Raw genomic sequence first — 24,162 nt, forward strand, 5'->3', positions numbered from 1 at the left:
GTTGCCCCAAGCGTGCAACCTCAGACAGACATGGAATTCCGAGATGCGAAGATCACCTCGTGTGTGCGGTCGAAAAGGACGTCAGTTCTAACTTCAACAGCCAAATGCACGAGAAAGACATGGAGATCAACAAGTTGAACGAAAAACTGGAAGCTATGCGTCTCAAGAATCAAGAGAACCATAGACCTAACCACCACAACGAAAGACGGCCACCGGGGTACGAAAGATTTGCAAGCCATTGCTACCATCCCCAGACCCGAGGATACTATAGACGCCGGGATGATGATTGCTATCAGGGATATCGTGGAGAAAACCACGAGAGGTCACGCCGTCGATTCTAGTAGCGAGAGGATCAACGGGTACACTGGGTCAAGACTGTGTCTTGGGATGATGGCTAGCATGGCTAGGCTTGTATCACAACTTTTCGATTTGGTGCTGCAGTTATGGCGTACTGTTTCATGTTGCATTGCATTGGAGTACTTCCGATCTGTTACTATAGGTGGTACATGGTTGTGGTTATGATTGTATAACAGCATGTTTGCATTATAAAAGTCAATGTAACGTAGCTTATGCCATTATTACCTTATATTAAGAAGCAGCTCAAGATTAAACTTGGACTTGACAACTGGAAACAGCTTCCTCGTAACGGATGTGTTATGTCTATTTGTTGACCCGTACACTTTCTATCAGCCGATGTCCATGAACTTCTTTACGGGAAGCATTCAAGTCATTGTCTGCTATCTTTCTTGGCCAGGAACCGCATTGGGAAATCCCTTTAATGATCCCTGGCTAATGGGTTAATCTTTCCTCTTTGTCTTTAATATTCGTAGCTAAAGGAGGTGTCTATCTTGTCGGACCTGCCGTCTTGGAGCTTTGCGCCACTGTCAACAAAGCCATTTTACGATTTGACACTCAATCTACTTGGCTGACCTCCTCGAATGCACTTCAACCCCGTAACATAAGTTGTGCTTCTTTGCCTTAATGTCGCACATCTCAATAACTATGTCCCAAGGTACTTTCATCAGCACAGGTTTGCTAGCCGTGGCTGTCTTCGCTGCGCATGCCAATGCGTTCTGGCGTTTGCCATGCGCATCCCCCGTCATTGTAGAGCGAGCAGACCCAATCATGGACCCAGGAATCGTCTCTACGCATGCGCATACGGTTATGGGCTCCAATGCCTTCAATTTTACGATGAACTATGCAGGTACACAGGCAGCAACCTGTTCGACCTGCAAGGTTAAAGAGGATATGTCGAATTACTGGGTTCCCAACTTATACTTTCATGCCGAAAATGGCAGCTTCATTCCGGTCAAGCAGTCTGGAGGGGCTCTTATATACTATTTGTAAGTCTATTGTCGAGAAAACTTTGGTGCCTTTTCAAACTGAAGATTTAAAGGCAGCGTCAAGATGAAAAAGACCCCGAATTTGACAAGGGGCTCGTAGCATTTCCAAAAGACTTTCGAATGATCGCCGGCAACCCCAACAATCGAAATCACAGCAACTCTATCGAGCAGTCCGCTGTATCATTCGTATGCCTGGGAATCACAGAGCCAGCCAGCCCCGAGCTTCCAAAACATAATTGCCCCAATGGTCTCCGTACCCAGCTGGTCTTCCCATCATGCTGGAATGGGAATGATCTCGACTCCCCAGACCATAAGAGTCACATGACTTATCCGACCCGCACAGATTCGGGATCTTGTCCATCATCACACCCCAAGCGGTTCATTACTATCTTCTACGAGGTGACCTGGAGCGTCGATGACTTCAAAGATATGTGGTATGGCGATAAGCAGCCCTTCGTTTTCTCCCACGGGTATGTATTAAATCTTGCCTGTATCTTTCCGTTCTTTTCGTACCATGCTCATCTATATCAGTGATCCTGACGGCTATGGCTACCACGGCGACTTCTTGAATGGCTGGGATGTAGACATCCTGCAGAAAGCCATCACTGAATGCACCGACAATAGCGGTGTGGTGGAGAAATGCGGCGCTTTTCAGTTTCGCGAGGAGACAGAAATGACAGGCTGCAAAGTTCTGCCCAGGGTCCATGAGGCGTACGATGGGATACTGGCTGCTCTTCCGGGGTGCAACCCGATTCAAGCTGGACCGGATCCAGTAGTCAAGCAGGCAAACTGCGATGCAGTGTCTGAGATTGGCGACCCGATACTCCCATTCACCGATATCTCAAAGTCACTGAAGTGGAAGTACGTTGGCTGTGTTTCGGACCCGGCAGGCCAGAGCCGCACCCTCGATGGGGCCCAGCAGGATGAACCTGATATGACAGTAGATGCTTGCATCAAGTACTGCGACGGAGCCGGATACAGCCATGCAGGTGTCGAATATAGAACACAGTGCTTCTGCGGAAATAGTGTGGCTCCGGACCGTATGCCTTCCAATGGAACGATGGGTGTTTGTGAGTTCAAATGTGGTGGTGACGCGAAGCAGATCTGTGGCGGCTATGGGCAGGCCTCTGTCTATCAGAGATGCAGCTCCGATGACTGCATAAATGCCAAGATGATGTAGGTCACAAGATAGTCCGAAAACATGATATCATTTTTACTCTGTTAATGTGAATATATATCCATATACCACGAGTGGGTGATTCTATGAGACTCTGGATTCTCATTTGTCCTGTTTCCATCAAAACATTTAATTGCCGCTAATTTCAAAATCTATTCTTTGTGATATCCCAACCCATGCTTACCAAGACTTAACCTGATTGTCATAACCCAAATATAGTATATATGATTGTTCTGGTTCTGCGTCCTGTTTACCATTCAATAACCTCATTGGGGAAAAACTCCTTGATCAGGTCTAGGTAGTATGGCTAATGAATTATTAGTCGTTGATCTTGTATCAAGGTATAAACGAGGGAACAAACCTTGAGTTGCTCTACATCGGGTAGGCCATCGCTCTTGCTGTACAAGTCGTACGGGTTGAAAGCCCGGACAGCTTCCAGCATCTTCTCGTCGTGCTCATCCATGAACTCTCTGTATGCATTTTCCTTGTGCCAGGGGTAGAAGGAGTGATATCTGATCATGGCCAAAGCCTCAGCCGGCAGTGTGGACTGGTCCTTGACAACATGGTAAAGGTACTCGTCATGTCCCCACGACAACATGACGTTATCTAGGCCGCAGCCAGGCGTATAGATGCCATTCTTAGTGCTGTAAATAGGGTCCTTCGAATCGGGGTTGTCGTTGAAGGAACCAGGGTAAATGATGCGCTCATCGAAAGCACATCCGACGGGGAATGTGTCGCCAACAACATCCCACTGTCCCTGGGAGCCGTAGAAGTACAGCAGCTTGCCAAGATCGTGAATCAGGCCAGTGAGCTGCATCCAGCGTGGCTTGCCATCTTTCCTGATAGCCTCTGCGGATTGGAGCAGATGTTGAATTTGTGACAGGCTGGTGTCAGGGTCGGAGTCGTCGATCAAAGTGTTCAACTTCTCCATGGCCTCCCAAATGGTCATACGGTGCTTTTGGCGGAACTTGTAGTCATTGCGGGCCTTCAGGTTGTAGGCTACGGTCTGCTTGGTGTGTTGCTCTAGGTAGAAGTTCTTGACTCTGTCGCAGGCATCTTCGTATTGCCTGAACTGCGTCTTGTCCTTCTCTGAGTCGAATGCTGACTTGCTGTTGAACGCCGCCTCGTCCCTCTCCTTCTGTGCTTGCTTCTTCTGGTCCTTCAGGACATTGACCTTGTCGATGTTGTCTGACGTCTCTTCAAGTTGCAGGCCATCACGACCGGTCGTGTCGTGGTCGATCAGAGCGCCCGGTGCCATTGTGCAAGAATTTGATGAGAGTTTTCAGTGTCGGATATTAATGTAGAATCAACAGAGACTTGAGAATGTTTCTTTATTCGTGTTATCGCTGGAGTCTGACTTTGAATGGTGAACCCATCTCAAATCACACACTGCGCACTATGGTGATATATACTCGAGTACCCGATCAATCTGTGGGGACTGATGTAAGAGGACTTGCCGTGTCCTAACCTGCATAGAAGGCACTGGAGATGGTGAAAATCGCCGATGGGTCTGGGGTCACTAATCCTGGACCAGGGTACTTGGGTACAAAATCTGGCTTAAAGTAGTCAAAATCCCCGAAAGTGTCGCCTTAGTCGCCTTAGCCGCATTCCTCCATGGGGAAACTCGCTGCAAAGCGTCGAAACGATATCACGCCGCTGGCTCGGCCCCCCGTGTTAATCACTTTTCCTTTGTTTAGATCGAGTCTCATTTGCGGGACTGCGCGGGGTTCAGATACGTCAGTCGGCACATTCTTGAATGCCGTTTCTGTTCACAGCTCTTGTCAGCCGCCTCTCTTATTTGGCGCCAGTGCTTCTCGGAACGGCATACGTTTCCGAGTTTGGTTGTAGCTTGAACGATGAATACGGGAGATATTGGGCCGAGCACGGTAATTTCCTCAATGATCACTCAAGGCATTTGCAAAATCGAATCAGGTCATAGCTTTGTATTCAACCACCATCATAGTTCGGTATCCAACCCCATACTCTCATGAGTTGCTGCTGGATTGCCTTGGTTGGGCGTGCATGGTTCGTTTCAGTCTTTCTCAGTACATCTAACATAGCTTCCTGGTCTGCCCTTTCGTCGAATCGGTCCCCAACTAGAACGGTCAGTTTAGGTAAAATCTTCCGACGGTTATCTAGAGCTTACACATCGCGATTCCCATAGAGGCTGTAAATAAAGCCGGAGGTGTCCACTGATTGCATGCTCCGATCCCACATATTTGGCGTACCAGGTCATCGATGCGTTTCTGTGCGATTTAGCTCAAGAAGCATCCTGGTGCAAACAATGTCCTCTTACCGTCATCCTCTTCACTGCGTCTGCTCTCTTTGTCCCTACCCGAGGTATAGTAGGATCAAACTGAGCCAGAAAAAGCTGAGCCAATATATGATGCTGAACTCCAATAACTAGTAAGCAGTTCAGCATGAGTCGGTACCGAATCATCTGTTTTCTTGGACTTACCGTGACAGCTTGAATGATACCAGATCTGAGGGAAGGCAGCTGAGCCCTCCCTTTCCTTGAAGAAGAAGGGATCAAACGATGGCGGGTGGGTTTCATCCCATCGCATACACTGCTCATTCAAATATACCCATCGGGCATTTGACGGCGCTACATCAGAGAAACAGAAGTTCAAAACATCCGCAAGATTAACAACAGCACGATTGGACCAGGTGTAATCATCTGTGGGTTCAAATGAACGGTCGACGATAAAGTGTTCCAAGGTCATCTTTACCGGAGACTGTGTGCTGATGGCACTGTATATCTCTTGGCGCAGGCCGACCCAGTATGAGGCTGCACTGAGACTCCCTGGCAGCATGATTTGATCACCAACGTTGACGAAAGCATGGATACCTAACAGGTGACCATGATTATCCTGGCCCGAACTGGCTGTGTTTCGTTAGAATATTCCAACAATGTGACTGCGCAGCGAAGGCTCACCATCCATCTCCTCTAGCATTCTTAGGATAATAGTAGCCGCGAACAGATTCTCATCCGAAACTGTGTATGAGTTGTTCAACATTGGTATGAGGTATCCTAGGCACTCATCATGATACCGATTTGAAGCGAGCGGGTCGTATTCGCTCGTCTGGCTTAGATGCCTTGCAGAGATGGCATATATAGCTTTAAGCAGCGTTGGGCACATGGTCGCCCGTTGAGGCACCACCAGCTCAAAAGTCCTGAGAGGGTCGGTGAGGTCGAGCTGGGTACTTGTAAGCAGACATGGACGGGGAGTAGAGTGACGAGAGGCATTCTTACGCAGACAGCCAGTCTTTGGACATAATGACGGAACAATTGTGCCTCAGTCTCGTTCATCAAAGAGAAAGTATCCTGGAGTGGAAGATGCGACAAGCTGCCGACGCTTCTCGTGGGAGTTGGGAGTGAACCCCTTCCGACATTTGGGGCAGGTACATGGGATGATGGACTATCAGATACGCTCACACTTGAGCGTTCAATGGACGAAGAGATAGCTGTAGGCGACGGCTCTGACCTGGGGACGACGCGGCTGTGGGGGGATTGTTGGTGGTGGTGGAGGCGGTGGTCCTGGCCAGCATCAGGCGTCACCGTGGTCCGATAATCTGATGCATCTTGAACAGGGCCATTAGACTTCTCAGACGCATCATCTCTGGTAGAGGTGGGTGACTGTGCAATCTCGTGGGGATGCAGGGCTTCAACAGCAGAGTTCCCAAGGATCAATGACGTTGTCTCGTCGATATATGTCACTAAGCCAAGATGTTTAGCTACATAACGTTCGGCGGAAGGCTGGCTTATGCTTACATCGCCGAGGGGTCTTGAGCCACCTCTGGTTTCTCCTGAATGAATCTGAGGGTACGGTACAAGTCAGTTGAGACGTCGGCGGGGAATCTGCTGGAGCCGATTACCTTTGGCTGACTTGAACTTGAAAGCGAGCTTGCACTCGCGGCCCGAGTGCAGGCATCGCGAGCACTGGGGGGTGAGCCGATCACACTTCAAGTGATTCTCCCGGCACGGCAGACTGTTGGATGGCCGACAGAGGCCACAGTCAGCAGAAGACCTCTCCACTAAACAGGGCTGAAAGGGACTGGAAGGGCGACAGAGAAAGCGAGAACGGGTACGGTATAGATGGAGGGATGGAATCGTACCATGGTGTTGCCAGAAGCTCCGCTTTGTCGGGTGAGGGCATTCGCGTTATTGCTTGGGCAGGCGTCCACTCGTCGCCCGCGGATATCTCCTTACTTCCATGGATTCTTCAATGAACTTCCGGGAACATCGGTATTAGAAATGATCGTCCAGAGATGGACAAAACGCCCGAGAGCAGCACAGGACCAACAGGCTGCAGGGTTTTTCAAATCTAGCACCCTCCCCAGACTAGTGAGTACGTCATGGGGCCTGGAGCGCGGGGAAATCCACATGTATGTAATAGGTAATAATGTCGACTGACCCTGGCCAGGACTGGCAAATCGTCGCCGTGGACAAGGTTGCATTACCTTTCCATTCCCTGTTGCTGGCCAATGCCGCCTTACCACCTCCCAGGGCTCCCTGGCAGATGTCCCCGCTACAGTTTACCTGTCAAGGGTCCGTGGGCCTGGGCTAACACCATCTGACTTCCCCTAACCTTACTGCCGTAACCTCTTCGAAACCGCCTGTTGGCCTGAGCCCAGCTGCCGGATGACAGTTTGGTGCGAAATCATAGGCGGTACGGCAGTCCAAGTCCAGCGGACTGGCGCCCAGGGGGATTTTGACACCTCTTTTGCCATCTCCAGCCCCAGGTCAGCAGGCCTGCAGCCCCCCGTCTGCCGCTCACCAACTCTTCGCCGGGACCAGGAAGATGGTCTTGGCTACCGCAATACCCTGACCAGCAGTCTCCGCCCGCCGTGAATGGACCCTTCCATGCTCCAACAACAGCGGCAAAGAGGGAAATCGGAGCAGAGGCTCGAAGTCTGGCAACCTGACCTCGCTGGCCTGGCTAGTTAGCCTCGAGTCATGGGCCCCGCATATCATTTCCCCCACATCGTCAACGAGACTTGTGGAGAATAAGACTGGGTCGTCCCTCTGGTCGCGAGAATTTTCGAAGTTTCGTTTCCTGCGACGCGTGCTTGGTTGCCGGAACGTCAAATCCAGGCAACTTGATACGAAGCGAGCAGCTTGGATTCCCCACTATCCGTTAGACACAAGCAGCTCGTCTCACCCTTTTGTCTTGGTCTTCTCCATATCAGGCACGACACGCTCCAATGGCGGCTCCAGGCCGGGGGACTGAGGATGCCGTTGCCGCAGATGGCTCGGCCTCCATGGAGAAGGGGCTCGGTGCCGGTGCCGGTGCCGGTGCCGGTGCCGGTGCTGATACCGGCGCCGAGGCGAAGCTGATGAGCGATCTCATCCGGGATGCGAAGCTCGCTACCGAGAAGGAGCACAATATGACCTTGTGGCAGGGCATAAAACTCTACCCCAAGGCTATTGGCTGGAGTGTGCTAATCTCCACCTGCATCTGTATGGAAGGCTATGACATTTCTCTCGTCAACAATTTCTACGCCTTCGATCAGTTCAACAGGAAATACGGCGAGCAACTGCCCAACGGCGATTGGCAGGTCCCTGCCCGGTGGCAGGCAGGTCTGAGCAATGGCGCCACGGTGGGCGAGATCATCGGCTTGTTGCTCAATGGCTGGTTCGCCGAGCGTTTTGGCTACAGGTACACCGTCATGACCTGCCTCGTACTCATCATTGCATTTACGGCCATCTTCTTTACAGCCCAAAGTGTGGTTGACTTGCAGGTCGCCGAGATCCTCTGTGGTATTCCCTGGGGTGTATTCCAAACCATCACCATCAGCTATGCCGCCGAAGTTTGTCCAGTTGCCCTCCGAGGGTATCTGACGACCTATATTAACTTCTGCTGGGGCGTTGGCCAAGAGATCGGCATTGGTGTTATCATGGGAAACCTGTGGCGAACAGATGAATGGGCCTATCGGATCCCTTACGCGCTGCAATGGATGTGGCCCGTACCGCTCTTGATCGGCATCTATCTTGCTCCCGAGAGTCCCTGGTGGCTTGTCCGTAGGGAGCGTCTCGATGATGCCAAGAAGTCTCTGCTTCGACTGACAAGTGTCAAGAGAGACACAGACTTCGACCCCGACGAGACGATCGCCATGATGGTACACACGACATCCCTAGAGAAGAAGATTACAACAGGAGCCAGCTACCTGGATTGTTTCAGGGGCACTGATCTGCGCCGCACGGAAATCGTTTGCATGGCTTGGGCCATCCAGAACCTTAGCGGAAACCAATTCTCCAATTACTCGACGTACTTCTTGGAACAAGCAGGCCTGGACCCGAACAAGGCATACGCATTCGCGTTAGGCCAGTACGCCATTAACTGCGTCGGTGTCTTTGGCGCATGGGGTCTCATCACACTCGGCGTTGGTCGAAGATCCTTGTACATTTTCGGCCTGATAGCTTTGTTCTCGATGCTCTTGATTCTCGGTTTCCTGGGCCTAGCACCAAACAGGACGGAAGCATCTCTTGCGACTGGCAGCATCATGTTAGTTTGGGCGCTAAGTTACCAGCTCACCGTTGGTACCGTATGTTACTCGTTGGTCGCCGAAATCTCCACGCGGAGACTTCAGATCAAAACTGTTGTCCTCGGTCGCATTCTCTAGTAGGTCCCAACTATCTCTTGACTGTCAGGGTATTATCTAACAAACCTGAACAGCAATATCGTCGCCATCATCTGTGGTGTGCTTACTCCATATATGCTAAACCCTGGCGCATGGAACTGGGGTAATTTTACTGGATTTTTCTGGGTAAGACCACCCACCGCCACATTCAACAGTCGAAGGGCATTGCTAATTACATCCTGCCTAGGCTGGCATTTGCTTCCTCTGTCTGATCTATTCGTACTTCCGGATACCTGAGCCTGCCGGAAGGTCCTTTGCGGAGCTAGATCTTTTGTTCGAAAGGAAGATCAGTGCTAGAAAGTTCGCCACCACTGACGTTGACGTATTTGATGAGACTGTTGATGCCACGTTGGCTCAGAAATATCGGGACCAGATTGCTATCACTCATCTAGAGAAGGGTGTCATGGTTTGATGAAACAGAATTTGTCAATCAAAGTGTTGCAAATTCCAAGTAGAGAGGACGGAAATTGTCAGCATCAGATACGTCACCACACGTCTCCTACAAATCACGTTGACGGCGTAGCTCAGTTTGCCCTGCGAAGCAATTGGCTTCAATGACGTCGGACCAAGGCTCAAAAAGGCAAAACGATGCTTTCTATAATTAGTTATGATATACGATACACGATTGATGCAGCACTGAGTTTTATGCTTGTGGTATCTCTAAAATAACACGGATTGTTGTTCTTGTGTGGTCTTTATGCTTAACAACACTGGTAATCCTTTGCTTTGCTCAAAGCTCACACTAGGCACCACCCTTCCTGTTCAGCTTCGAGTGCTTCCTTCTGCTCATTCTCTATCGTGCCACGATCTATGAGAGGACGCCATACGTTCAACTTGACCACTCCAAACTCTTTGAATCCAAGTGATTGGAACACATTCAACCCTGCGCGTGAAGATGTCAAGGTAGAAATGTTGTATCCGATAGAGGCGGCTCTCTGCATTCCATACGCAGTCAACGCCTTCCCTATGCCGTTGCCTCTCAGCTCCGGCACTACAGCGATAGCATGAATGGAAGCGATGCCGGCAAAGCAGTGGAGGTAGCCTGTGCCAATTACCCGCCCGCCCTGTTGGGCCATGAACATGCAGAACTGTTTGCGGTGCAGGGTATTCAACATTGTGTCATATATTTGCGTCCAATGCGTCGTGGCTTCCACTGGGGCATGTCCTGACCAAGCTTTGACCCAGTCCCTCACTCGCCAGGAATCAATATCACCTATTCGGATGCCGTTTGGAACTGCGGCTCGCATAGCCTCCGTCTGCTGCCTCAGGTCGACCACCATGACAGGCTCTTGCTCATCGACAGTAAAGTCCTGTCGCCGGAGATGGTACTCCAGTCGATTTTGGTCTTGGGGCCCGGTGACCCAGTTAAATCTGCGGTCCTTGAGGTTGTGCTTGACTGCATCTAAAGCCGCAGGGACGTGTTGGTCCGGCACATCTTGATGTTCGAGTCCGTTATGAATCTCAGCTCCTTCCGGGGCACTGTACCAACTGATGAACCAGTCGTTGCCGCCAAAATACTGTGCCTTTGCTCCAACGACGGCACTGACGTGCTTGGTAAGCTCAAACTTGTTCTTCACATAAAGGCGCTGCAGTTGTTCCTTGGTCAGTGCCCCTTGCCGAGGGTAATCCGCTGCAAATGTGTCGTGGAATGAAGCCATTAGCACAATATGTAAATCTCCTTAGGGCAAGTTTGGGCAACTCGTTCATTGATAACAGTATCTTGCTCCAAGACCGTGATCTTCATCAAAAGGGAGGTTTCGGCAGATGCCTGTAAGCATGAGGGCTGAAAGTGGGGTAGGTCGCCAGTCAGCTGCATTAACATGGTACCCTATACATAGCACGAAACACACTCAAGTCGTTGTGTAAGCTTCTGCTTAGGGTCGGCATTAGCTGAGATGATGATCGGGCAAACTTTCTCAAGTTGCGACCTCAAGAGGGTCAATTTGAGAAGCCCGCAAATGACCAAGGTGGCAGAAGTATAATCTGTCGCTGGGCATTCTGGTACGGTAAGTTGTTTAGTGTACGTGACAAGTGACCGTAGGCTTAGCATACTGAGAAGCAACACGTCTAAATATGCGCTCAGTAGCCAGGCTCTGTATGCCATGTGTCTTTTAGTCGCTCTCAAACAACTGTTCAGGTAGTGCTCCAGCATCACTAGAACCCCGTCTACAAATCGATCTTCTCATTGCAGCGGGTCATACAACGAAGTATATATACCGAATGTAGCTCGGAGACGTAAATCGAGAGTTTCGATAGATTTTATTAGACATTAATGAATATATAGCTCAGATGTAATGCTCACAAAGATCAGGAGCCCAGTCTTTCACTCGTTCAGATGGACTTTGTTTGAAAGCCATATATCGCAGCTTCACTGCCTCAATTCAAGCCACTTACGGGGACACGAATGATTCGAATGTACATATCGCATATCTTGGGGATAGGACACACAAAAGGTTGGGCCTGTATTAATGTGGCGCTCTTGGTGAAGTGGCATGGGTCGCAGTAACTAATACGGCAAGTGTTATATAATATATAATCCTTGGCCTTCATATAACCGGTGCTAATCAGTGAAAATAGTACTAAAAATGGCGATGCCGTACAGTTTGAGCCCCTCGCAAGATCCGGAGAGTATTGCCCCTCAGTGTAGTAGTGCTACGCATTGTCAAAAATGTGACTCGATGCTTCCTCGGCCTCCCGTTCCCAACTGCACCCCACCTACTGAATTAGGAATGAGGGCAATCAGCATGATCAATGTCGTGCTCAGCTATCGGTCTGCTGATAATAATCTGCCTTGGACCTTTGAAACACATTCAAGCTATACACAACGCCAATCTACAGTAAGACATCACTGATATATCAGTAGAACCTACGAGCGCAATACAATGGGCGACTACAGCATTCAGAAGGAAGCCGAGCGGATCTTCCGGGAGGTTTTATTGAAAGATGAACGGCTCGGTCTGCCGTCGGAGGTCCACGAAGCGGCATCCCGTACCATTATCGACACTGCCACCACGATCGCGAAGCCGTTCCTCCCGGCGCCAACCAAGGCCAGTGAAACCAGCACGGCACTGTGGGCTTTACTAGCAACATATGGCAATGCAATTACCAAGCACCGCTTCGGTGTCGAGCAATCAGTGACAGTGAACAGCGATGTAGCTACCCTGTTCATATTCGCCTTCATGCTGGTTAAGCTTGGGGGGAAGTCGATCACAGATCCAGAAGTTGTTCCACGGTATCAACGTTACGATCTTCACCTCCAACACACTCCCTGGCGGCGGCTATGCACGAACGTCTACCCGACGAGGGATGGAAGGTGGTTTCATACGCATGGCAGTCTCGATGCAACCAAGACTCTACAGATGTTAGGGCTGCCAACTCATGATCCAGAGAAGGATGAGACGGAGATTATTAGGAGGTACTGCAAAAAGGTCAGCGAGTTCGATGCAGAATGGCTGGATCTCGAGGCCAACGAGCACTGGCGACAATCAGGATGCATAGCCCTAACCAAGGAGGAATACTTAGCAAGCGAACACGGAAGAGCTGTCGCGCATGACCCCGTCTACGTCATCGAACATTTCCCAAGTGCAAACTTGCCACCGATTCCATGGCCAAGATCGGATACGGAGACTTTTCGACCACTAGAGGGCATCAAGATACTCGATCTGACGAGAGCCATTGCCGGACCAACAATCGCAAGACTCGCCGCACTATTCGGCGCGACTGTTCTACGAATCTCAAACGACCAACTAGCTGAATTGGGAGCCATCCTAGTGGAGAGCAACATTGGCAAACGAGATGTGAACTTGGACCTCAAGTCGGATGATGGAAGACAGGCTCTTCTAAGACTTCTTGAAGATGCCGATGTGATTCTTGACGGATTCCGCCCTGGTGCACTCGATCGCCTAGGTTTCGGCCCCAAATATGTCCACGAACTGGCTCGGAGACGTGGAAGGGGAATCATTTATGCGCGTGAGAACTGCTACGGTTGGAACGGACCATTATCCCATCGCAGTGGATGGCAGATGATCAGCGACGCCGTGGTCGGTCTATCTTGGGAAATGGGCAGGTTCGTCGGCCTTGATGAGCCCATTGTGCCGCCGCTACCGAATGCGGATTTCCAAACTGGACTTATCGGATGTCTGGGTATCATGAATGCTTTGGATAGAAGGACTAGAGATGGAGGGAACTACCTCGTATCCATGTCACTTAATCAATACAATAGTTTCCTCTTATCGGTTGGATCCCAGGAGCCCAACATTCAGGATGGTTTGAAGGACAAATGGAAGGATTTGGACTTTCGGCATTACGATAATATGAACAGAATTCTGCGGAAGGTAGGTTCCCATGGCAATTTGGTATCACACACTTCTGACATCAGACAGCTCATACCTGCTTTTCGAACGAAAGTACCTGAATTGTTCGTAGCGAAGAACTTTACGAAGATCAGTGCGGAATGGGGCAAAACGCACGAAGAGATGGAGATCCTGGTGCCGGCTGTTCGCTATGAGCAAACGAGATTGCTTTATGACCTTGGAAGTTGCGAGAAAGGTTTACACAGAGCAGAATGGCCTGCATGAAAGCAGTAGACCAACCACAGACCATTGACTACTTCTTGTTTATTCAGCGCACCAGTTGTTAGGAGTTGGATTAAAGCTACGAAGGTTGGACTCACAGCAACTCGAGGAAGGTCAGGTACACTCAGCTGGGCGAGGATTCAAAATCCAAGATACAAATTCCGTCGTACACAAACTTCTCATATGATTACTCCACAGACTGTTTTCACACGCTCCTTTCCTTGGTTTCTTCACTGTATTGATGCAGTTAATATGTGACCTGTTAAGAATCTTGACATGACAATATCATTGATATGACGATGGGATCATTATCATGAACAGTATATACGGTATTCGAATAGGAACGTAGCTTGACTTGAGCTATGAATCGTGTCATGACTTGGTCTCAGGTGACCGGGGGCCATCTTCTAGAATTCTCGGGTTGGCCTCATCCACGACATTCTGCTGGCTGGGATTGACCTTGTCAGCTTCGACTACTTCACTTCTTCGCACATTCCAGCCACCTCGCCACCCTATCCAACCTGTCTCTCTGGGACCCCTTAAGAAGCAGAGAACTATTGCAAAGCCAATGAATGCAACTAGATGTCGTGAGATACGTCAATGGGTCAGGATGCCACTGTGTACTTACTATTGCAACTTCCACTCCAGATCCATCCTCCCTGAGCATAAAGCCGATTACCAACGGCAGTTCCAGTCAGTCTGTATGTAGAAAATTAGCTCCTGAGGTATAATTTTGACAATACATCCTTCATGATAAGACTTATGTGTTAGGAGCATGTTGTGACTTACTGTCCAGCAAAGCTGAAAACCATGTATGCCGTATTGACTCGATTTCTCTTTTTAGGAGAGAGGTGATTATATACATTGGTCCGGTTGGCAGTGTGAGCAAAGTTTGCTCCCGTATCCACTATGTTCTGGTCAGATGCATCGGGTTCGCAATTCTATTCCAGGGAAAGCCTGTGGATTGCGGATGGCTTACTCATGATTGCTTGTACAATAGGGCCTGCTACTGTCCAGGTTCCAATAAAGGTGCCGACGATGATCCCACTAATTTCAAATGAGAGACCGAGGACCTAAGATCGTTAGCAACTTTTCAATTGACTGCCATCAAAATACTGTCTTACTACAGAAAACAATGGCATGAAGCGGTCAGTAATGAGACGTGACCAGAGAGGCCCTAGCGTAATCACAGCTATCCCGATAAACGCGAAGAACCCAATCTCCAGGGAAGAATATAGGTAAGGAGGCGAAGCCAGGAGAAAGGTCAAGGTTGTCCAAAATGAGGTAAATGCAGCACTGAGTAGATATCCGATAAGACATGTCTGTAACAGCAAAGGCTCTTTAACGACCATCGAAACAATGTCCCATAGGAGGTTGAAGTATGGAAGGCCGGGGTCTTTGGCAGGGTAGTCCGGGAGAGTAAAGAATAGTAATATAAGGATGAGATACTGAGCTCCGAATGACTGTTTAAACGGTCCTGTATCAGCATCCATTTCCGCTTGTTTCCAACAATCAATATCTTACAAACCAGTAGATGTTGCGCCAGGAGGTAAAATTTGCCAGAATTCCTGAGAGCACTCTCGCTATCAACATGCCGAGAGCGAGTCCTGAGACAACTATAGATAAAGAACTTGCGCGCTTGTGCGGAGGCGCTAGGTCGCCCACTAGAGGCAGCATGAGTTGTGGTGTCACAGTCCTAAATAATAATCAGTCAGCTGGTCGGCAAGACTCCGGTATCCCGTCGTAGACCATGGAGGAGATGCTAACTTACCCCACACCGCAAAGAAAAGATATGGTGATAAAGGCTTCGAATCTTGAAGTGAGACATAATCCAAGCCACTTCAATATGTCAGTGGACAGTGAGACAGGAATCTTCCGTCAGCACTTACCAAAGTGGCTGTAATCCAAATCAAAGACAAGACAAACGGCCTCCGCCGGACTTTATCTCCCAATGGGCAAAGCAGTAGCAGGCCTACTGCATAGCCTGCCTGGGACAAGGTCGCAATGGATGAGGCACGCTCAAAACTGACATGGAACTCTTCAGCTAGGATGTTGAGAATCTGTCCGATATTGTCAATATCACATACTTATGTTTCACTGTCTTGAAACATAGCCTCAATTCCATCGGTGGGCGACTTCGACTGGTACGGCGAGTAGGATAGACAAAAGGAAGTTGTAGACTTACTGGTTGCGGATAATACAAGTTTGCTACGGTAAAAGTCCCAGCCTAGATGTGGTTTAGTCCAAAACGGCTTGGTAACAAGCTTCCCAATACTTACCAGACCCATCAGCATGTTCATGGGCAGTGTGAAAACGGGAGGATTCTCGGCATCATATTGGCATCTTTTGGGCATCCAATTGAGCATCCCTAAGGCTGACTTCGAAAACCCTGACGGCTTCGCATTGTTGCTGTTATCGTGGATGCTACCAGTGCTAGGAGGTTCCACGACCTTCCCCAAATCGGGGTTCGCATTGTTTGAGCCCAACTTCGTCGACATCACAGGCGGGTTTTCGGTGTGGTCATTGCTGTACGAGTTTTCTATAGTCCCTATGCGTTCGCCATCGCTCTTTTGCTTGACACTGCCGAGTGTCGTCATCACTCCTGATGCAATTTTTGGGGTATTCCGGGTGCTGGGCCTTCTATTGAAGACGCTAAAACTCAACTATGACCTGCAGTAGCGCTTCAGTAGATCTCCACATGTGAGCGGAATACGCAGGTTGGTAATGGGCCCCGGGTCCGTGATATGAAATGAATCAACAGCTATGTGTCAGAGCAAACCACCGCGTTCGGGTTGCGGCGAATTTCCATATGCCCCGGGCCAAGCTTTCGGCAATCGGGACGAGGGGGCGATAGCGGAGGATCTCCCCGTAAGCCGACAGGGAATCCAAGCCGAAGTGGCCTTAGCCCTGCATGCTGCAGCTGTGGGACCTTCCGCTAACGGCCAGCTATCGGGCTTGGGCGCCAGATCCATGGATATAGGCGGGATTCACCGCCGCCACTACAAACTCAGAAGAACGTCTGAGACACGTTGAGACTTGTCCGCAGTTTCTCAGAATTGGGTTAGACAAGAGGGCCCGAACTTCTTGCATCATGGGCAGGCTCAGGAGTCAAGGACTTTTGAAGGGTATAATACGACTTGGTGGACACCGGTCGCCCGTATCAAGAACCCCATAGCAGGTAGGTTGCCCGGCGTCCGACCCACAAGATTCGGGCACACTGCGATGGTGCGATCGGCACTTTCGGAGAGCCCCCGCCGATCTCGAACTACAGAATCTGCAAAATCCACGCGAAACTCCTCTCCTCGCGATAGCACGTACCTGACGTTCAGCGCTGATTTGCGTAAAGCCAGATTCGTGACCATGGCTGCCGATGAAACGACGCCTCTACTTGGCAATGGGTTCCAAAAAGAGCCGAAGTCAATTAAGACTCTGGCAACGACTTTCTTCGGCCCCGCCAACCGGATACTGCTGGCCGGGTTCTTGATGGCATTCACATTGGGCATAACACAAGTCCCGTAAGCCCAATGATCATTCCGCTACCTCTATAGTTAGGCTGGCGAAACTGACAGTCATCCGCAGTATTATCTATGTGTTCCGCGTAATGGAGTGCGATGTTTTCTATACTCACAACCCCCCATTTGAAGGAATAGGAGATCGGTGTAACCGCCGGGAAATCAACGCCGGTACTGCAACACAAGTCTCAATACTAGGAATGTCCACATCGTTTAGCGGTGTTCTGAATCTCTTCGTTTGCGGGTATTTCATCAAGCTGTGGGGTCCTCGTTGGGCCTTTGTTAGCCAGACTTCGCTTCTTGGCGTTCGAGTTGCCACCCAAGTTCTTGGAGTTACGCTTGGAGGCAGAACCGGCATCATTGTCTTCCAGGCTATGCAAAGTATTGGGATCATTGGCGGTCCTCGTGGTTATCAGTATGTTACCCCCGTGACTACTTAGTGAACCCCACTGACCAATATTTTGTGACAGGTTGGTGCTAAACACTGCAGTCAGCGAAGTTGTCTCTCCACGGGATCGAACGGCAGTCTTCGGTCGGCTGCAAGGCTCCATTATGCTAGGAACGGCATTCGGCTTCTTATGTGAGTCATCCTGAGTGCTCGATATACGTGTTTATGTAATTAATCAGCTCAGTGGGAGGTGTTCTCGGCGATATATATGGAATCCGCCGCCCTTTTGGTGAGTGGAACTTTTAGTTTGAGGCCTTTTTTCCCTCCGTGGTGCTGCTACAGTCAAGTGTACACAACCTTGACCACCGTGGATCAAAGCACAGTTCTTTGAATTCTAGGAAGTTGGCATAACTGACTTTTTGATGTTGTAGAGGTTGCTTTCTTCTTGTACATTACATCCAGCATCTATGGCGCTCTTTTCATGCCAACTACCTCTTCCAACGACGACAAGGTGAAAGACAAGAATACACGAGGCGTTGGAGGGTTCTTTGCTCCCCTCAAGGTCATCGTGCCCCACCGATACGTTTTGGAAGACGGCAAGATTATCAAAAACTACGGCTTGGTTTTTCTAGCGTTAGGGATATTTCTTGGAGTTGTAGGTCTCAACAGTCTCAACAGTCTTGGACATCATGCTAAGCATCCTTTAGTTTGCATCAACTTATGCGCCAACCCTGTTGCAGATGTATGGTATGTTTGCGCGCCCCCGAACTCTGTAACTTGTCGAAATATTAACATATTTCACAGCTACAGCAGAATTTGGATTCGGCACTACGGAAAATGGATGGCTTATGTTTGGTAATTCTTTAATAAGGGGCCTGTTCTTGATCATTATGTTCCCCAAGATCATTTCCACAGGAAGAAATTGGCTTAATGGCACCACACAATCCGATGCTACAACGACAAACAACGTTGAGCACTTGCCAACAGACCCTCGGGATTTCGATGCAAGCCCTGGGGAGCAGGTTCCACAAGAACCCATAGAGCCACCTGAACCAGAAGACGAAGATACAGGTACTGGGTTTGACCTTCTTTTCGTGAGATGGAGTCTTGTCGTAGACTCTATCGTTACAGCCATTGCAGGCCTATCAAGGGAAGGATGGCAAGCCTACATGGGTAAGTTCAAGTTCTAGCGTCTTGGGATATTTTTGGATGCTTATCTCCGTTCCTTACAGCTGCCTTTTTGCTACCCTTCGCCTCTGGATCGGCACCAGCCGCGAAAGGAGTTATGACCGAGATGTGCCCCCCACATAAACGCCAAGATGCGATCGCTGCTATTACTTTGGTTGAAAGCGCAGCCATGCTAATCACGCAAGGCTTGTTCGGACTTATCTTTGCCGCCTTTTCTGAAATCGGACAACCAAGACTGACATTCTTCTGCAATGCGGTGAGTAGACGAACTTTATTGGCCCGTGATGATAATCTAATAATCATAGGGCTTCGCCGTTGTTGCTGTCACTGTTCTGTTTCTGTCAAGGTTCCCTCCGCTAGGAAGCAAGCGCATAGATGATAACCGCGATAATGAGGATTGTTGAATAGCATGAATATGGCACGCAGTTTCTTCGAGACATAGAACATAGGTTTGGAATTTGAACTCAACTAGAACAGCCACAGACAGATAATAAAGATTTCTCCGACACTTCACGACAACGCTCTCTCATCGATGAGGTACGCGGTCTTGGTCATGAACTTGCTCTCATCACTCAATAGGAAACCAATCAATGAAGTCACTTCCTCAGGTTCCACCAGCCTCTTGAACAGGTGGGATAAATGTTCAACCAAATCTCGGCCTTGTGCAAGCTCGTGGTACATGCCCGTATTGACGTAGTTCCTTTGACTATCAGTTTCATGCACCAATATTTAGCTTGGTCGCAGTACTCACGGACACACTGCGTTCACGCTGATGCCTCGGGATGCAACTTCGTGGGCTACGGCCTTTGTCAAACCCACAACTCCATGCTTGGAAGCGACGTAAGCTGAGAAATTTGGATATCCAGCTACCCCAGCGATGCTTGCCATATTCACAACGCTGCCACCGTCCTGTATGTTGGCCAATTGATGCTTCAGACAATTGAACACACCAGTCAGGTTGACGTTGATAACTCTATTCCATTCGTCGAGACTGTACTCAGGGATCGAGACTAGTGTCTTCGGTATAACCCCTTTACCAATTAGCCATGAAACACGCCCGACTATAGGTTCACTTGCCAGCGTTGTTGAAACACCCGTCAATTTTCCCGAAATGCTGCTTCGTGACCTCGACCCATTTCTTCACTGATTCGGGATTACAAACGTCGACTTCTTGGATCAAACTTTCAGTGTTCGGGTTGGTCTCCTTGAGCCCCGTGCCCAGTGAGGAGAGGCCATCGAACACGATATCGCCAAGGGATAGGTTGGCTCCACGAGCTGTGAGATACTTGGCTGTCACCCTACCTATGCCTTGTGATGCCCCTGTAATAAGAATCACCTTATAAATATATTATAAACACTGAGAATAAAGGTAAGAAAGGAGATCTCACCCTTAAAAAGCGCCGACTAACCTGCGTAATGTTCATCCTTAAGTCATATTTTAAAGGCACCTGAATACTAGCCCTCTGGAGACGCTAACGCCGAGATCCAGATCGTTTATTAGGTGTTCTCATGATGGACCCTGTATATTACATCCGAGAGTGACGAAAGGAGCACTATCAACGGTCATACATGGACAGCGCTTTGTCTCGAGAGCCACAGTTGACGATCAGGCGAACCATAATTTCAATCTATGGCCTAGGCTGACACAGATGGAGATGAGGCAAGAGAGTGCTGTTCTCCTAAATCTCTCATATTCGTTGTGTGAGGCCATCCGATTGGATCGCCTGAGAGCTCAGCACTTTAAAGACGAAGCGAAGTGGGAAAAAACCTTAGCAGAGATCAGATCCATGGTTTCATTTTTCCTGGTCGGACTAATAGGAGCTGAGCCTCGAAGGGATCAACAAGAATGAGGGGTTGCCGAAGCAGAAAGGGCGGCGAGAAACATCATCTGGTTCGTCGGACAGGAAGGATAACTTCTTTGTTCTCGATGCTGCCGAGATGTTGGGTTGGCCATGCAAACTAACAACTCGAGTACCAACAGTGAATTCTTTGTTCTCAGCTGGAAAAAATTCCGCAAGCGTCGACATTAGACAGTGAATGATCTACAACCCCCCGATGTTTGGTCGGGTCACCAGTTCGACGAAATCTAATCCCAACACAGGCTGAGATTCTTTCGCGAGAGTTTATTCTACAGCAGAGGGGATTTTACTATATATTGCCAGGGCTTCTCTCATCTTCTTCCAATCTCTTTCTTGTGTAGATCACACGCATATATATACACAAAAGTTGGAACTCTAGCTCTCTCTCAACATTCATCTGCCTCTTTATACACTTCTCAAGATTTGGTCGTCTTCGAGAAGCTCTTCCTTTCTACCTCCGAAGAATCTCACCAGTAGACGCTCTTCTCCTCTTCTCGTGGCCTCTTATTGTCTGGGAGCGCCTTCTCGCTATCCGACCCAAACCAATATCTCTAGCTGGAGCCCATCAACTAGCTGGGTAACCATTCAAACGAATGCCGCAATCCCGTCAATTTCTCCAATCAAGACAAAATGGATTGTTGGAAGTGCAGTCAGCCAAAGTCTGAAGCGGCACCTGAAATACCACTTACCATTGACTGCGAAGAGTGTAAGTTACATGGAATATCGACTGGAAAATCGGAATGCGAGAAATGCAAGGGCGAGATGCAGGTGCGCAATGAGGAAGAGAACAAATGGGAGACTTGCAAAACATGTGGAGGTACTGGGCAGGAAGTTTGCTGGCGATGCGTGGGCGACGGTTCGTATGTTATTAGTAAAGTGCGATGCAACCAGCCGCATGGTGTGGAGGAATAGCTGCTGGCCTACTAAAATTTGCCGCCAGATTACGAAGTTTCAACAAAGTGCTATGGTTAGAGAGCTCACCACCGGTACTATGCTCTACGACGCTGGGATTATTGAAAATTTACAGTGCAGATTTTTTGGGACACTTTAAGGATAATAACAAAGAGGTAAATGGCGGATACGTTGGAGACTATAAGTTGTGGGTAGTATGGCTGGAAGGTACCTTCTTTTTGCGCGATGCTTTTCTAAACCACTTTGGGTACTTGGAGATTTTACTGTTTTTTCTTTTCTTTTTTTCTTTATCTTTGTTACTTCAGTCACTCTTTCTCGTTTGTTAGATTTGCTCTGCCACCTGGTGTGGGCGAGAGGAAAGTATAGTTCCTGCATGTGTCCTTCGTTCCACTCTAAGTATTACGGTTGATAGCTTGGTCCTTTGATTTGACACTTGTTTCTCTTTTCTCTAGACCCAATTCCAAGCATGAGAAGGCACTGATGATGTGGCTCTGCTTTTACAGATGCTTTAAAGTTGCGGGGTACCCGGCGCGAATTTAAGGTATATCTTAAAAAAATCCGTCTCCTTAAATAGATAGTAGTAATTACTTTGAGAGCCAAGGAAAGTGATATATACACCAGGTGATTTCAAATTAATCACTAAAATATCTTAAATCTGTGTATCAAGCTTGCGAGACCTTCATTAACAGGCTAGGATTGGCTTCGCAAATCAATCGAGCCCTTCTATTATGAGAAAATAGCGCTTCAGACAACGCCAGGTCTCCCCCAAGATGAACGCATCATATCCCCTAAGTCCTCGCGTCGAATAATAGAGAAAGCAACCCCGGTGCTCGCAAATAGAGAGCAAAACCGATTTTCAAGCAGCCTTATATCGTCGTCCACTTGACACTCTCCATTATTAGGCCTGCGGAAGATTGGAGATGTAACAGCAAGGGATTTAAGCTCGGTTAAAGAAGTTCGGCAGCCCTGGAGGAGACTAGTCAAGACCGTATCAATAAAATTGAAGGGTGTCATTCTGTTTGGGAACTGAGGCCAAAGGGCATCTGGCTCGTGGCTACCCCAGTAGTCAATAAGATGGAAGTTAACTAAAGAAACAGGAAGGAGATCTGCGATATAGTGGGCCGCCGAAATATCCAGTGTGCCAAAAAGCCAGATTGTTTCTATCCGAAGGCACCGGAGTCTTTTCATGTGCCGCAGTGCTGGGGATAGAAGCGCCGGAGTATTAGTCCCTTTCCATGACACTCCTGCTTGTGTAGTAAGAGAATACGTTTCTAGGGTTGCGCTGAGACTCGTGAGACATTTTAAGAAGCCTGTATAACCTCGCCCACGGGGTTTTGGGAACGCCCCAACCTTAGACTCATAATGAAGTGTAACAAGGTTTGGAAAAGCTATAGCCAGGTGCTCCATGCCGGACTGCGGGTGGTCGCCACCAATGTGATGTAGCGTTCGAGTGTGTTTTAAAATAGTGGGTGGCAACGGTCCATGACTAGTGCGTAGTTTGACTAATCCGCTAAAAACGGTATTGCTTTTGAGCATCACATAACGCAACCTTGGTGAATCTTGCAAGATATGTAATACTAAATCGATGGCGACCGATGATATAATCGGGTGGGAGTCGTGAAAGCCTTCTAGAATTAACTTTTCCACTTGGTGTAGAGGGTTTTTGTTCATGTCTGATCGAAGGTTAAACCTGTGCTAAAACGATTATACCTTTTGACGAAATCACTAATCCTGTCATATGAGAAGAACTTACACTTCCAGGTCCGAAAGAGGCGTGAAATGGCGTCATGTTCTGGAGTTATCTCTATTGCAACGGATGGGTGTGGTAAAGGTCCTATAGAACAGCCTGTATGTATGCTGAGAAATAGTACCCTGATTTCTGGTACCATTGCGAGAGCAGCGGCTAAAATTTGGGACACTGGGCATTCTTTAGGGCCACCAAGAGCCAATATGGAACCTAAAATACCGACAAGGGCCTCGGTTTGGCCTTTCGGATGCCAAAAAATGGATGTATCGACGTCTTTGGCCTCGGATCTCAGCGTTATAGTGGACAAGTCGACCATTTCCGTAAAAACGAAATCATGTTTTGAGAGCATGGCAGTCCAGATGAAGACCCGAGCAAGTTCTCGGTATAATGGGACCTCTGCCATGGTACGGAAAAAATAAAGCAGCTCTCGCTGGCTCTTCAGGAGGATGGTATGATAGAGGAAGGGAATGGCGAGGCTATGCATCCTTTGCGAGACTTGGCAAACGCTGGCCAAGTCGGACCGAGACAGAACATAAGACAGAGCCACCTGAGGCTGATTTGAAGTGGATTCGTAAGCCGTGATGGAGTGGTAGGGAAGCATCTCGCGCAGGACTGCCCGGATGAGCTCGACGGGGAGCGTTGCGAGGCAGTTGGCCGGCCCAATGGTTGTCTCAGGGACGGGATCCATGGCAAATATAAGGTTGAAGCTTTGAAGAGGTTAGAGCCCTTGCCGGTACTGCAGTTCGTGTCGGGGAAAGGCGCCGTGTTTGGAAGAACGAGTCGTCTCGTCACGTGTCGTTGATGAGAAGGAATGATCAAG

General features: G+C 49.0%; 8 protein-coding genes across 8 annotated transcripts; 4 read left to right on the forward strand and 4 right to left on the reverse strand.

Moving 5' to 3' along the window:
• Positions 1-1,002: 1,002 nt before the first annotated feature.
• JN550_007513 (uncharacterized protein) lies at positions 1,003-2,523 on the forward strand (the record flags this gene model as incomplete). Its single annotated transcript, XM_049319372.1, has 3 exons — positions 1,003-1,343; positions 1,397-1,813; positions 1,875-2,523. The coding sequence occupies 3 exons, from the start codon at positions 1,003-1,005 to the stop codon at positions 2,521-2,523; spliced, it is 1,407 nt and encodes a 468-aa protein (XP_049170489.1).
• A 247-nt stretch (positions 2,524-2,770) lies between these two features.
• On the reverse strand, positions 2,771-3,778 carry JN550_007514 (uncharacterized protein; the record flags this gene model as incomplete). The annotated part of the gene is made up of 2 exons (XM_049319373.1): positions 2,771-2,827; positions 2,882-3,778. 2 exons carry the CDS (start codon positions 3,776-3,778, stop codon positions 2,771-2,773), a joined length of 954 nt encoding a protein of 317 aa, XP_049170490.1.
• Positions 3,779-4,467: 689 nt separating this feature from the next.
• On the reverse strand, positions 4,468-6,639 carry JN550_007515 (uncharacterized protein; the record flags this gene model as incomplete). Its single annotated transcript, XM_049319374.1, has 9 exons — positions 4,468-4,616; positions 4,667-4,766; positions 4,817-4,923; positions 4,979-5,404; positions 5,456-5,717; positions 5,774-6,237; positions 6,293-6,337; positions 6,397-6,460; positions 6,637-6,639. 9 exons carry the CDS (start codon positions 6,637-6,639, stop codon positions 4,468-4,470), a joined length of 1,620 nt encoding a protein of 539 aa, XP_049170491.1.
• Positions 6,640-7,725: 1,086 nt separating this feature from the next.
• On the forward strand, positions 7,726-9,574 carry JN550_007516 (uncharacterized protein; the record flags this gene model as incomplete). Its single annotated transcript, XM_049319375.1, has 3 exons — positions 7,726-9,143; positions 9,198-9,288; positions 9,350-9,574. 3 exons carry the CDS (start codon positions 7,726-7,728, stop codon positions 9,572-9,574), a joined length of 1,734 nt encoding a protein of 577 aa, XP_049170492.1.
• A 325-nt stretch (positions 9,575-9,899) lies between these two features.
• On the reverse strand, positions 9,900-10,820 carry JN550_007517 (uncharacterized protein; the record flags this gene model as incomplete). The annotated part of the gene is made up of 1 exon (XM_049319376.1): positions 9,900-10,820. The coding sequence occupies one exon, from the start codon at positions 10,818-10,820 to the stop codon at positions 9,900-9,902; it is 921 nt and encodes a 306-aa protein (XP_049170493.1).
• A 1,224-nt stretch (positions 10,821-12,044) lies between these two features.
• On the forward strand, positions 12,045-13,739 carry JN550_007518 (uncharacterized protein; the record flags this gene model as incomplete). The annotated part of the gene is made up of 2 exons (XM_049319377.1): positions 12,045-13,496; positions 13,545-13,739. 2 exons carry the CDS (start codon positions 12,045-12,047, stop codon positions 13,737-13,739), a joined length of 1,647 nt encoding a protein of 548 aa, XP_049170494.1.
• Positions 13,740-14,108: 369 nt separating this feature from the next.
• JN550_007519 (uncharacterized protein) lies at positions 14,109-16,333 on the reverse strand (the record flags this gene model as incomplete). Its single annotated transcript, XM_049319378.1, has 10 exons — positions 14,109-14,314; positions 14,365-14,435; positions 14,526-14,643; positions 14,716-14,809; positions 14,861-15,199; positions 15,261-15,432; positions 15,508-15,575; positions 15,626-15,796; positions 15,922-15,963; positions 16,016-16,333. The coding sequence occupies 10 exons, from the start codon at positions 16,331-16,333 to the stop codon at positions 14,109-14,111; spliced, it is 1,599 nt and encodes a 532-aa protein (XP_049170495.1).
• Positions 16,334-16,958: 625 nt separating this feature from the next.
• JN550_007520 (uncharacterized protein) lies at positions 16,959-19,228 on the forward strand (the record flags this gene model as incomplete). Its single annotated transcript, XM_049319379.1, has 10 exons — positions 16,959-17,251; positions 17,316-17,663; positions 17,719-17,828; positions 17,881-17,925; positions 18,068-18,291; positions 18,344-18,383; positions 18,441-18,491; positions 18,552-18,809; positions 18,869-19,080; positions 19,130-19,228. The coding sequence occupies 10 exons, from the start codon at positions 16,959-16,961 to the stop codon at positions 19,226-19,228; spliced, it is 1,680 nt and encodes a 559-aa protein (XP_049170496.1).
• Positions 19,229-24,162: the final 4,934 nt, after the last annotated feature.

Source organism: Neoarthrinium moseri (genome assembly GCF_022829205.1).
Source record: "Neoarthrinium moseri strain CBS 164.80 chromosome Unknown scaffold29_Wmoseri_CBS_16480, whole genome shotgun sequence".
Classification (NCBI taxonomy): Eukaryota; Fungi; Ascomycota; class Sordariomycetes; order Amphisphaeriales; family Apiosporaceae; genus Neoarthrinium; species Neoarthrinium moseri.